General features: G+C 40.6%; 1 protein-coding gene across 1 annotated transcript in view; it reads right to left on the bottom strand.

The window, feature by feature from the left end:
• Positions 1 to 8,631: 8,631 nt before the first annotated feature.
• Positions 8,632 to 14,593, bottom strand: part of ZCCHC8 (zinc finger, CCHC domain containing 8) — a 19,547-nt gene continuing 13,585 nt past the window's right edge. Inside the window, exons 10-13 of the mRNA XM_015567259.1 lie at positions 12,784 to 12,916; positions 11,733 to 11,819; positions 11,358 to 11,469; positions 8,632 to 10,024 (exon numbers count right to left, since the gene is read on the bottom strand). Of these exons, the coding sequence (XP_015422745.1) occupies positions 9,243 to 10,024; positions 11,358 to 11,469; positions 11,733 to 11,819; positions 12,784 to 12,916 (1,114 nt within the window). The 3' untranslated portion in view covers positions 8,632 to 9,242. The remainder of the gene's footprint in view (positions 10,025 to 11,357; positions 11,470 to 11,732; positions 11,820 to 12,783; positions 12,917 to 14,593) is intronic.

Below are 14,593 nucleotides of genomic sequence, written 5' to 3'. Positions count from 1 at the left end.
AGGGAGGGGTAAAGACAGAGAGAGAGAGAGAGAGAGAGAGAGAGAGAGAGAGAGAGAGAAGCATCAATGTGAGAGAGACACATCCATTGATTGCCTCTAATAGGTGCCCTGATCAGGGCCAGGGATTGAGCCTGCAACTGAGGTACATGCCCTTGACTGGAATCGAACCCTGGACCTTCAGTCCGAGGGCCGACACTCTATCCACTAAGCAAAACTGGCCAGGGATCAACTTTGAATTTTATCAAACTGATGTCTATTAGTTATCAACAATCAAGTGAGACAAAAACAAGTATGACTTTGAACTTGAATGTGGTACTTTGGGCCAATCATAAGACAAACAACTCCTTGGAAGAGCAGTCTGTTATTATAGGCCAGATGGATAAGAGTTGAGTGTTTTAAAAATGTAGTGCACTAAAATTAGGTTGGTTTGTTAACATTACTGTTTGACACAGTTATCCCAGCAGTTTCTAATTTTAAACACTCTCTTATTCCACTTATTTTTTTCCCCCTATTCTGGAAGTTACCTATTTTTTATCTTAAATATTTCCAAAATAGGTGAGTTTCAAACCAATTTTTTTAAATATTTTATTGATTTTTTACAGAGAGGAAGGGAGAGAGAGAGAGAGTTAGAAACATCGATGAGAGAGAAACATCGATCAGCTGCCTCCTGCACACCTCCTACTGGGGATGTGCTCGCAACCAAGGTACATGCCCTTGACCGGAATTGAACCTGGGACCCTTCAGTCCGCAGGCCGACGCTCTATCCACTGAGCCAAACCGGTTTCGGCTCAAACCAATTTTAAATCATACCTGTTAAACTACATAGATTGCAGTGATTACATGATACATGAAAATGCTCAAAGAACCGGAGCCTTAACCATATATCACTTGAAACACACATAATAGACTTAAAAGAAAAAAACACCATAATATCTTGTAGCTCTTCCAAAGAGGAGGAATCTCTTTCCCCACCGCTGAATCTGAGCTGGTCTTCCTGACTTGCAAGATTATCAGTGGATAGCAATTGCTGTTCTTGTGGAACTTAAATTCTAGTGAGGGCGGAAAGGCAGACAATAAACAATAAACAAAGTAACTATGTAATAGTAGAAAGTATTATGGAAAAATGTAGATCAAGGGAGGTTGGGAGTGATTGGGTGGCGTGTGTGTGTGTGTGAGTGTGTGTGTGTGTGTGTAGACTCTTAAATCAGGTGGTCAAGGTGAGGGAGGTGAGGGTAAATGGATTTCAAGGGGAAAGTGATTCAAGCAAGAAAACAGAGCAGATGCCCCAAGGCAGGCATGAGATATCTCTGCTCTGGCCACTCTAATCAGAGGACCATCAGGAGAACCTGTAATGTGAAATTCTTCTTCTTCTTCTTTTTTTTTGTAATGTGAGATTTTTAACTACGAGTCCATAGACCTTTGGGGCAGAATTTAGAAAAACCATTTATTTCAAACTTAACCATTTATTTCAAATATAAATGTAGGCAATACATTCTGTTCCTACCACATGCCTGCTATGTCTGTCCTGATCTTTTCTTTTTTTAAGTATATGTCTATTGATTTTAGAGATGAAAGAGAGCGAAAGAAACATCAGTGATGAGAGAGCCATTGATTTGCCTGCCTCCAGCACACCCCACACTGGGGACTGAGCCCACAACCTGGGCATGTGCCCTGAACCTCCTGGTTCATAGGTCGATGCTCAGCCACTGAGCTACGCTGATAGGTCCTGTCCTGATCTTTGATTCCCTAAATCAGTGGTCGGTAAACTGCGTCTCGCGAGCCACATGTGGCTCTTTGGCCCCTTGAGTGTGGGGCCAGAAAGTTTCAATTGCACTGTACGTGCGCGCCTGCACGTGGTATTTTGTGGATGAGCCACACTCAAGAGGTCGCAGTTTGCCAACCACTGCCCTAAATCATGCAAGCATATTAGCTCTCAACCACCTTCATAGATTGAGCCTTCATATATTCTTCTGTATACTAATCTATAAAACCTTTAAATTGGACCAATATGAACAGCAGACTGTGATTGGTTCAGAGAGTCAAAAGTCAGGATAGGAATGGAGAGAGAGTGGTAAGAACAGAAGGACATTTGTTTGAAGCCCGTGAGAAATTTGCCCTGGGTCTAGTCCCACAACCTATCCTAGTCCAGTTTACGTGTCATTCGCCAATTATGACTAACGAACTGGCCTCCACGACTGAAAACATGAACAATTCACCCTGGTATGATGGCAGCCCTCCAGAGAAGCAATCTTGCCTGTCTAGAACCATAGGAAGCTGAGTCAGGATCTACCAGTTGCATTTTCAGTGAGTCCTTGTATTCTGAAAATTCCACATGTAGTCAGATTGTGAATAGTTAATTTTGTTTAGAAAATGTACTTCTAGAATTTGTGATATGTCAGACTTTCCCCATTACGACAGATATAATGAAAAGATTAGTACTATAACTTTTCTTTAAAAAAATTTCTTGATTTCAGAGTGGAAGGGAGAGGAAGAGAAAGAGATTGATGGAAACATCAATATTGGGAGAGAATCAATGATTGGCTGCCTCCTGCACTCCCCCTACTAGGGCTCAAGCGTGCAACCTGAGCATGTGCCCTGACTAGGAATCGAACTGTGATCTCCTGGTTCCTATGTCGATGCTCAACCACTGAGTCACACCAACTGTTTGGTTTTTTTTTTACATGACCTGTTCTTTCTTTTGCTTAGGTTATAAAATATTTTTGGTATTTTTGCCCCAGTCATTCTTTCTACACTTTAAAAAATTATCTCATACTTTAAAAAATCTAAAAAAAGATTCAGAAAGAAAACCTAAAATATAGTGAGATTGGGGCACAGTGAGCCAAATTTGGACAGGAATTAGTAAAATCATCTACATGAAAAGAAACTTAGTTGTAAGGGGATAGTCTTACTAAGCACATTTAAATCGTGGGGAGGGAAGCAATTTTCCCTTTTTTTAAATAATGCTTCACCAATTTGTATGTCATCCTTGCAGGGGCCATGCTAATCTCTATGGTTCCAATTTTAGGATATGTGCTGCTGAAGCGAGTACAGAAATAATTTTTCAATATCAGCTTTAATCAATAACCACATTATTGGATATCAGATGGTGAATTTGCAAAACAAAAATGATTTTGCAAAATAGATCATCACACCTAAATGGCCAATTGATAAAGGAAAAGATTCAAAGATTTGACTCCTAACAATTTGACACATCTGTACTTCAAAAGCCATCATAAATAAGTAAAAATATACATGACAAATCAAAAACATAAGTGTACAGTGTACTTAACAAAAGGTATATATTTTTAATAGCTCCTTTAAGTAAACAAATAGAACAATGAGCAAAGGCTATAAAGCCACGTCACAGAGAAATAACAATTGCAATGAAAACATATTCAATCTGATAATACAGTAATGCGTCCTGTATACATTTGCACAAATATTATCTCTCCCTCTCCCAACCTCTCTGAAATCAAAAATCTATTTAAAAATAAATAAAATGTTCACTGCAGCATTGTTAACAAAATATTGTAAACAATCCTATATAATAAAAGGCTAATATGCAAATTGTCCCCACGGGCTGGAGTTCAACCGACTGGGAGTTAGATGTGTGCTGAACACCAGGAGGTGGCAGGCAGCAGGGGAGGTGCTGCCGGCCCAATGGGCCCCAATGAGAGCGGCACCATGGTGGGATGGTGGAGCAGGTGAGTGGGCGGTGCCAGGCCAAGGTGGGTGCAAGCGGGCACCCTGATCGCCCCACCGGTCATCCCGATCGCCCCACAGATCAGCCCCGATTGCTGGTCAGGCCTACGGACCCTACCCATGCATGAATTTCATACACTGGGCCTCTAGTATTGAATAAAATGTTGTATGCTATTATGCAGCCATTAAAAATAATAGATTCATCCAGCCAACGTGGCTCAATGGTTGAGCATCTATCTATGAACTAGGAGGTCATGGTTGATTTCTGGTCAGAGAACATGCCCAGGTTGCGGGCTCCATCCCCAGTGGGTGTGGAGGCCGATCAATGAATCTCTCTCATCATTGATGTTTCTCTCTCTCCCTTCCTCTCTGAAATCAATAAAAATATTAAAAAAAATATAAAAGGATTTCAGCCCTACTGGTCTGGCTGTGGTTGAACATCAACCTATGAACCAGCAGATTATGGTTCAATTCCCAGTCAGGGCACATGCCCAGGTTGCAGGCTCGATCCCCAGTGGAGGTAGCTAAGCAAATGATTCTCTCTTATCATTGATGTTTCTATCTCTTCCTAAAATCAATAAAAAATATATTTAAAAAAAATAGATTTCAAATACTGACAAGGAAAGTGTAGCATAATCTCACTTTTATTAAAACACATACTTATAAGACTTATATATACAAAATACTAAAAAAAATTCTTAGTATTTGCTCAGAAAAAGTTATACCAAACTGTGAACATCGAGCAATGGGAACTGAAACTTGTGATTTTATATATATATAAAGGACTTTTACTTGTTTGTTTACATTTATGAAACAAATATATATATATTACATTTATATTCAGCAACAAAATCAAGAATTTCCATTTTGGGGAAGAAATAAACATTTGGGGTTTAGAAAATGGCTTGCTGAGAAAATAAATTTGATAAGTTACAATTTGGGTGTCCTATCTATGGGTTATTCTCCTTCAAATGCATGGCTTTGTTACTCCTTCCACTTATAATTTTAAAAGCATTTTAAATAAAGAAAAATAAAACATCTTCACCTTAATTTACTCTTTAAATGGTTATAAAAGGGTATAAATTAATTGCAAATGAAAATGCACTAAAAGTGGGACCTAAAGCCTAGACATTTAACACCAGCTAATGGAGGGTATGAGATGCGAATTTTACAGAAAGGCTGTTTTCTAAATTATAAAACCCACAGATTCAAATCCAAGTGTGAATCACAAAGACGTGCTCTACAACACGATAAGGAAGGATTTCTTTCACTCTAATTAATCTTACAGCCTCACTCTCTGCCCCCCACCCCAATGCAGTTATTTCTTTTGGGGACAAAAAAGAAAAAGAAAAAAAAGATCCTGTTTTTTGGACAGCTGCACTTTTGATATTCCAATATTCTAGCTAGATTGCTGGAGACTTACAAAGCATGCTTGTTCATAGACTTCTGATTTATTAAGAATATAGTCATGGCTCTGTAATTGAACACTATACTTTAACAAAATACTTTAATCCTAAACATTTTTTTTTAATCCTAAACATTTAAAAGTGAATTTATACCACTAATTCCAACAAATCTATTAAGTTGAAGGAAAAAATAATGCTAAATGCTGAAGAAAAACACAGCTTGTGTGGACATGGGTTCTTGAGAACAGAGTCACACCTTACAAGCTACTTGGGTATTCACAATTGTTACAACACCCTTGTTTGTTTTACCTTCTAATGACAATCTACACAGTAGGAGACAGAAGGGACAAATGATTCCAGCAGAGAACCTGAAGAACAGAACCAACGAGGAGGAAGGCTCTTGTTGGTAGAAAGTAGACTGACTCTTTGACCACTTAAAGGAATGCAATCTTTTGAAAAAAGAAATCCGCCATTTGGTAGTTTAGCAAGGCTTTCTACTTACCTGTGCAAGGAGGTGGCAAAGAGCTGGCTTTGTTTTAGCAACCTGTGTATTACAGCTCACATTCCTTTCACCCCAAGGCAAAGATTAGAAACTGGTCCCCACCCCTGAGCCAAGTCCATCCTGAAGTACAAGTGTTTGGTTATGACCTCACCTACCACACCTGGAGCCTTGTCACAGCATGGACAAGTCCAAACAGTACCTTGTTCCTCCATCCAACATTCTTCATATACTCAAATACAGCCAAGAGAATAAGTTTTAAAAATGGGGCACCTTCGGAAGGCAACTACTTCCCATTTTTCTGGGCCCCCTTCTATAAAATGTCTCCTCTCTCCAATTTATTCCAAATTCTGCTTCAGGATTTTTCTTCCTAAAACTCCTCTTGGATATTTTCAATTAGGTCACTGCACTGATAAATCTTTAGGTCATTTTCCCTAATAAAATTCAAACTCCATAGTAAAGCATCAAGAGTTCTTACATCAGTGAACTTTTCTACATCAGTCTTTCTTTCTACCATCCTACAATTCTTGAGTGTCTGCTCGTTTTTGTTTTTAATGATTTTTAAAAATTGATTTTACAAAGGGAGAGGGAGAGAAACCTCTATGTAAGAGAAACATTTCCATCTGGGACTAAACCCGAGACCCAGGTACACGAGTATGGCCTGACCAGGAGTCGAACTGGCAACCTTTCGGTGCACAGTATGACACTCAACCGAGCCACTCCACGCCCAGCAAGTATCTGCTTGTTTTAATCAGGTGATTTCCTGTACATTTTGATGCTCATTGTCTATGGAAATCCTCCTACCTACACTTTTAAGGATTAGCTCAAAGGCTCTCTCTTTCCAGGAGTCTTCAAATACCCTCCAAATGAACTTAAACCCATGGCCCTGTGAATCTGAAGCCAGTCCTCCCTAAGTGCTTCTCCCATCACCCTAAAATAACCCAGGTACCCCTCCTCACATGGCCACTTAGTGAATCTCAGAACTAAGTAGTATTTTCTCCCACCAGTGTATAAGCTCCTTAACGCAGAGTCTATCACTGCCTCAATATGTAACTGAATGAATCAAGAATTAGAAGCCAATTTTTGGAGAAACCAGGGCTTCTGGCAAGGAGGCAGGACAATGGTTTTAAGAGCATGGATGTGGCCATCAGAGCGATCTAAACTTAGATTCACTAGGTTATTTACCAGCTGTGTGTCTTAAGCATTTCCTCTAAAAAAATGAAGTTTGCAAAACATACCTAATATGGTGATTGTGTAAATGGGCTAAAGCACAAACATACCTTAACATTTCATCTGTGGCATATGCTAAGGAGATGATTGTTAGATATCTCTGTTGTTCAGATTCTGCTAATGCAATACTTAAAGGGACATTTAGCCCCGGCTGGTGTGGCTCAGTAGCCAGTCAGGACACATGCCCTGGCTTGATCCCTGGTGCGGGGGTGCGGGGGCAGCTGATTGATGTTTCTTTCTCCCTTCCTTCTAAAATCAAAACTTTTTAAAAAATACATTTTTATTGATTTCATAGAGAAAGAGAGGGAGAGAGAGCTAGAAACATCAATGATGAGAATCATGGATCGGCTGCCTCCTGCATGCCCCATACTGGGGACGGAGCCCACATCCTCCGCATATGCCCCGACTGGGAATCGAACCATGACCTCCTGGTTCACAGGTTGATGCTCAAACAGAGCCACGCCAGCCGGGCAAAACTTTTTTTTTTTAAAAGGCACATTTAAACAACCACTGCTGTGATTTAGGGCAGCGGTCGCCAACCGGTGGTCCACGGACCACTGGTAGTCCATGAGGTCTGAAAGGTTGGCGACCGCTGTTTTAGGGAACAGGCAAATCTCTGGTTGAAGACTGGCCTCTCCATCACCGCTGCTTGGATGTTGACGAGTACTTTAACCTCTATGCCCTGAAATTTCCTTATGTTACATACATAACATGGTGACAATATACTTCTCCGACAGAATTACTGAGTAATAAAGATCATAGAAGAGGTTACTTTTATGTACTTCAATTCCTAGAGAAAAAGCCCAAAGTATTTAACATTTTATTCAATTTCTAGCATGTTCTGTGAGGCCCTTGAAAAGAAATTTTCCTCTTTCAAAAAAAAAAAAAAAAGAAAGAAAATAAATTTTCCTCTTTCATATATAATTTCCCTTCCCTTTACTGTTTATAGAACAATTGGATGACTGAAGTTGTCAAAATGAAAACTAAAGCCAGAATGGTTCTATTTTGCTCCCTCTGCTGGCCTAAGAGCAGGATAGTACCAGGTGGGGCAAAAGTAGGTTTACAGTGTATGTGAGTTTATTCCTATATTATTAATTATTGGATTATTTTTCATACAAACTGTAAACCTACTTTTGCCCCACCCTGTACTATCTGAGACTAATAGTTCAAGATCACTTAAATATTTATTTTCATGAACTTGACTATAAAGATGTAATAGTATTGCACATAAAGACAAAAACCCCCGCAAGAAACTGATTCAGATCCTGGTGGGGTACCTCAGGTGATTAGAGTGTTGTCTCCATAGGCCAAGGTTGCAAGTTTGGTCTCCGGTCAGGGGACACACAAGAAGCAACCAATGACTGTGTAAATAAGTAAAACAACAATTCAATATTTCTCTCTCTAAAATCAATAAATTAAAAAAAAGGGGGGGGACGGACACACACCCATTGTTTCAGCTCTTAAAGACCTGATAATTAAAAGCATTTTTTTTATATCTACTTTCTACTTTTAACTATTATTTATCATGGGGTTCAAGTCCAGAATTTTTTTTTTTTTTTGGTACAAAGGCTAGTTGCCCTCCATTATTTTCAAAATGATTAAGATTCTGCTCCTTTATATTTAAGGTTGAAAACCACTAAAAACACCCAAATTTTCCAATTTCTTATATTTCCTTTGTTTTTCTTCCATTTATAGTTCCACTAATTTTTACAACCATATAATTTAGTTCCAAATTTACAGGGTTTTATTTACTAATTTAACTGTGAATCACCTTTTTGTATTCAAAGTCTTAGATTATGTATTTGAAAACTAATTTATTAAACCTTTGTACACAAAGACGATCGATCATACCTGTGTCGCAAGCTTATATGAAGAATGAAGTTATAAAAAAATAAAAGGGTCATTAAAATTGATGTATGTAAATCACTTACAAAAATACCCCAAGTGGGATAAAGCTGCTCATCCCTGATTTTTCTCATTTGGTTGTCGAAGTTGAAATGTGAATTTAAAATGGTTAGAATTTTTTCTTTAAAAAAGTGATCTACTAAACTTATATACAAGATAATTAGCAAAATGTAGAAAGGGAAAACAATGTACAAAAGACGCTAAAAACCATCACTCTGCACGGACACTCACAACCCAAAAATAGTATAAGCAAACTACCTCTAAACCTCTATACTTACATTCCCCCACGTTCTTAGTAGTGAGAATAAAATACGGTAAGCCAGCGAGCCCGATCTTTCCATTCATTAAAACAGGCCTGACTTTAAGCCACAAATAAGCCTCTGACAGATTTTTAAACATGGGAGGGACAAACAGGAAGACGGTTCATCTGTCCACTTAGTATTGTGACCAGGACACAAAGTTGTAGATCATGAACTAGGTCTTGGTGCTGTGTCAAGCAGTTACTCAGAAGTCTTCTTGTTTTTCTGCTGGTTTCGGGGTGAGTTCTTTAACAAGTTTCTTATCCTGAGGTACATTCCAGTCGATTCTGCCATATTCTCAAATTCGAATGGCATTATTCCAGTTGCGAACTTGCTCATATCAGGGATAGGACTGTGAGTTTTAGTGGCTGTGGAAGGACTGGGGTCCAGGGGCAGGAGCTTCTGGCTGCCTCCGTTCCTGATGTCACAGTTCGATACCACACTGCCGTCATCGAGAGGCGCACCTTCAGAGCCTCCCTCGGCAGACTCCTCCTTGTCCTGCCGACAAAGCATTGTCGCGTCGGACTCTGGACTCTCTGGATGTTCAACTTCTGATTTCTTTGCACAAGTGTCCTGTTCCTTGGGCTCAGGCTCCTCTGGCACCTGCTTTTCAGATGGTTTTCCCTCTGGGACAGGCAGCTCTAGCTCGTTTGGACAAGGGGAAGAGGCAACCGAATTTCCAGTTAAAGGTGTGTCAACAGCAATGTCAGAATCGCTGTTAACGCTCTCAGCCTGCTCCAGGGCTGCCCATATCCGCCGCTGCTGCTCTTCGAGTTCTTCCAGAGTCAGTGTGTCCTCCTCCATAGGCGCAGGTGCTGTCCTGGTCTGTGGTGAGTCACTGGGAGTCAGTGGTGGGGTGCCCTTGGGAAGCGGAGGAATGAAAGTGGGCGAAGTTCCCCGTGGTAGTGGAGGAGTGTCAGGGGGCAATGGTGGCTGAAACCGAGTAGCATTCCCACTCGAAGATACATGCAGGGCCTCCGCATCTGCAATAAGAAAGGCAAGAAACTTTCAGTTGTCAGAGCACTTGGCTGTACTAGCATGTATTCCCTGAACTTGGGGATAGTCAGAGATTCAACGGCCAAAAATAACTGGCTTGAAGGGGAAAACCCTGTGAATACTCATACGTGACCTTCACCTCATCCTCAAGCCACCTGAAAACACGGACACCTGCAGGGGAAGCTACGGGACCTTCCAGTGCCAGGAACATTAACCGACCCCTTTGGCAACTGTTTTCATGCTGTTACATCATGTTAGAGCTAGACACTATGAACAACAGCATGGAGATACAGAATAATTTCTAGGTTGTCTCCTGTAGCTGAAGATGGAATTCATGAAAGAATGCAGTAGAATGCTTGGCTGGAAATGTAGGCTGGCTGGATGCTGAGTGTGTGGAAGGCAGGAGGAAACAAAGGTAGGCAGACGAGGCAGAGACACCCCTCGGGCTTATTTCTAATTCTGTGTCTCTAGTCTAAGACCATTTGCCTGATCGGTGGGTTCATATAGCTAACTGGTCACTGGTCATCACCAGCTGGCTGTCCCCCACACACAGCAGATCCAAACTGTGCAAAACAAAGGAACTTCTTTCAAAAGCTGGAGTCTTCTCCTATTTGCTATTCTTGCTAATGGCAGCACAAGTAGTATCTGGCTAAAGACTCCAAAACTGAACCCTGCTGACCACCCGAGAGTCCTCCTTTCCTTCTGCCGCACCCAGGTCCTGGGCTCTCCGGGGTCCACCCTTTCTTGAAGATTGTCATAGTCACTACATTATTTCAGGCCACTCTTGTTTGTCACTTCAATAACTCAATAAAAATTAGAAACAAAACAGAAAAACCACACAACACAGTTGGGAAGAATAACTGGGGAAGCTTGGCTCGGCTCTGCCTTCTTGGACCAAGCTGCCACTGCTGGTCTCCGAGCACTGCCCCATCCGAGGGGCCAGGCCAGGGGCAGGACTGCTGGGGTGCAGGGGTGGGGGAGGGGGAGGAGGTGATGAGGGATCTAGGTCTGCCTAACTCAGGAACCCAGCAGGGAGGTGATGAGGGATCTAGGTCTGCCTAACTCAGGAACCTAGCAGGGAGGTGATGAGGGACCTAGGTCTGCCTAACTCAGGAACCCAGCACACTGGCCCATGCATCTCTCAGACCAAGTATGTCTTCCAACCCAGCTTTGACCGCTGACAGTGGGGATGCTCGGATCTCCAAGAATAAAATTCACTATTTAGTTGGTGCTCACAAAGAGCTTCTTTCTTACGGAACTCAGGAGCATGCGAATGTGTTCTACCTCCTCAGGAAAATCACAAGATGAGGTGAAACCTACCCGAGTCGAGCTCCATGTCCGCGGGGGAAGCCGAGCTGCTCCCCTTCTGCTTCTTCGGACTACAAGGGCTGGACCGAGACGAAGACCTCTTGGAGGCAGACCTCACGCTCGGCTAACGGAGGAACCAAAGCACAGTTACAGCGGGCAGACAAGAAATGCAACTTCATCCATCCCTTCACTCAAACATGACGCAGAAAACCAATCCAGAACCAAGTCCATGTCACTGGCGAATGCAGCTACCTTTTCCTTTTGATTCACCAGGAAACAGCAAGAGCTTTTATACTGAGCAAGCGAGGCAATAAGATGCTAACGCATTACAGAATCCCACAGCCACATGCAATACGTTTCTATAGAAGACTCTGAAAGTCTCTTTACCGCTTGGAAGTTTGAAGTAAGGTAACTGGCAAACACGTCCTTCTGCTGATAGGCCTGCATTGGTATAGAACCAAACATCCTCCATTCCTAATGACGAGAAGAGAAGGAATAAGCGTTTACCTAGGAATTGCCATGCTTTGAGATTTCTGTTCAAAGGAGGTAAAGTGGAGGTATCAAATTACATTTCTGCTTCATACGTGACTTTTCCTTTTTTGGGGGAATTAATGAAAATAATGGTACATTGAGGGGGAAAAAAACCTCAACTCTGCCTACAGAACAGTCAGGACTGAATACTAAAAGCTACTTGACAAAAATCACTTGACCCCAAAATGTCCTGCTTACTACAGGTAGAAGTTATAAGCAGTACCAACAAGGGCTCTTATCCGGCCTGGCTGGCTCAACCCTCTCCCGACTGCTCATTGCTCATTCCTCCTGACACATTTACTTGTGCTGTTTTCTATCTTCTGTTCTTTCCCTTTCAAAACTGATTACTTATCTTTAAGGTCCCACCTTTCTCTCTCATCACCAATAGCACATTCAACAGTGACTGTTACTAAGAATCACTCTGGGCTCTTGTCAAATGTGTAGATTCCAGAGACTGAGTCCATTAAGTCTAAGGGAGGGACTCAGAATGTGCATTTCCTATGAGGCCGCAAGGGGATTCCCATGTGGGCCAGGTCTTGGATCCACTTTCAGAGGCTCTGATGGCTTGTGCCAGGCAATTCAGCCCTTAATTTAGCCCATGCATTTTTTAAATTAAAATACTACTGCTACCATCACCATCACAAGACTTAATTGTTGAATTCTGAAACATAAGAGTTGGAAAAAAGTGTAGAAATCATTCCCATATAAGATGAAAAATTTTATTTTGAAAAACAAAAAACCCCACTATTTTTTTAAGGTATGTAAGATTTCACTTAAGATTCTAGTCAACATAAAGAAAATTTAAAAAGTTAAACACATTTACTTCTTTATGTAAGTAATTGCTAAATAAAGCTAAGATTTTGAACAATTTACATAGCTCATAAGAATAAAGAAACAATACACTTACATCTGGAATTCCTTTGGGAGTAGATATATTAAAACCTGGATAGTTTACCAATTTCGAGAGATCATAAGTGACATTTTGATTGTGTTGTATTTCTCCAGATTCTGTTTCCCCATCAGCAGCATCTATTACAGACCATCAAAAGGGTTAATATTGCTAGATGCCAATATAAATCTCTCTCCAGACCAAAAGCAGACCTGGAGGGTGCTTACCTTCATGGCAAAAGCATTATTCTGAGGACTTTAATCACAGTATGTCCGAACCACTAGGTCAGAACTGTTCGACAACGTGCACGTATTACTTTGATAAAATATTTAATATCTGGCAAGTCTGGTTCTTCTATGGGTTGCTTAAAAGTCTATTTTGCACCGGGCTGGAGTGGCTCAGTTGGTTGAGTGTCGTCCTGCATACCGAGAGGTTGCTGGCTCAGTTGCCCTCGTCAGGGCACAGGCCTGGGTTTCAGGGTCGATTCCTGGTCTGGTCTGGCCTCTTGATGTTTCTCTCTATTTTTTCCTCCATTTCCTTTCCTCTCTCTCTAATATCAATAAAAAAAATCCTCAGGTGATGATTTAAAAAAATAAAAAATAGCCTGGCCAGTGTAGCTCAGCGGCTGAGCGTCGAACCAAGAGGCCACTGGTTCGATTCCTGGTCCAGGCACATGCCCAGGTTGCAGGCTTGATCCCCTGTGTGGGCGTGCAGGAGGCAGCTGATCGATGATGTTTCTCTGTCATCGATGTTTCTATTTCTCTATCTCTCTCTAAAAGTCAATAATATATATTTTTTAAAAATAAAATTAAAATAAAGAGATTTAAGAGACTCTGAATTATCCACAGCCTTTTGTCCAAAGAATCCCTACCCAAACAAATAAGCTAAAAAAGAAAAGAGTTTGAATATTAGCATGACCTAAAAATTTATTAAAGGACTGTGCTAAATACCTTTTTGGTATTATTTGAGAAGGGGGAGGAGGCGTGATAAATTTTCTAAAAATACTTTTATTTTTAATTGTCTAAGTAATATGCAGAAAGATTTTCACTTAAAAATATTTAGAGCATTAGAGATAAAACTAAAATCTGTATCCCATCCTTTTTCCTGTCTCAGTTATGGATAAGCACTATTATGTTTGCTGAATATCGGTTCAGACATTTGCATTTTATAAAAAAGATTTATTTACTAGCTACCATGTGCCAGGCAGGCACTGTGCCACATGCTGGGGATATACTGAATGCAATGGATATGGTTTTAGCTATTGTAAACCTTACCATCTAGTTGGGAAAATATATACCACTTAAGTAAAACAGAAATAAATAATGCAATTTGACTAAAGCACTTAAATTATTCAATCAGTAAGTTTACTATTGCAACTTACTCATTTACAGTACTAATGCTTCATTCTTCTGTTATCTAAGCTTTGACATCTTTTTAAATGATAAGATGCCTCAAAGTAGATAAAACTTAAAGCCATTATTAACTGAAAACACTTCAATGAAAAATTTGAAGACAATTTTAGTGACATGGGTAGGAGTGTGTATAGGAGGGAGGATATAAGAAAAGACCAGAGTGCATGAGAGAGCTAATGAATTTTAAGTTATGTCACCACTTTTAAGTTATGTTTACCACTTAAGTAAAACAGAAATAAATGTAAACGGTGACAGGGTCTGAAGGAAGCACACAGGGAACGGTGAGAAAAACTGGAGGACAGTGGATGAATGAGGTGGTCGGGGAGGGCATCTATGGGGCTAAACCCTAAAATCTAGATGGTTCGTGGTCAAGATCTTTTAAAAATATTTTACATAAATAAGTCCTTAGAGAAAAC

The sequence above is a fragment of the Myotis davidii genome, unplaced genomic scaffold (assembly GCF_000327345.1).
Source record: "Myotis davidii unplaced genomic scaffold, ASM32734v1 scaffold223, whole genome shotgun sequence".
NCBI lineage: Eukaryota > Metazoa > Chordata > Mammalia > Chiroptera > Vespertilionidae > Myotis > Myotis davidii.
The sequence above is the reverse complement of the archived record's forward strand: the minus strand, read 5'-3'. Positions and strand labels throughout refer to the sequence as shown.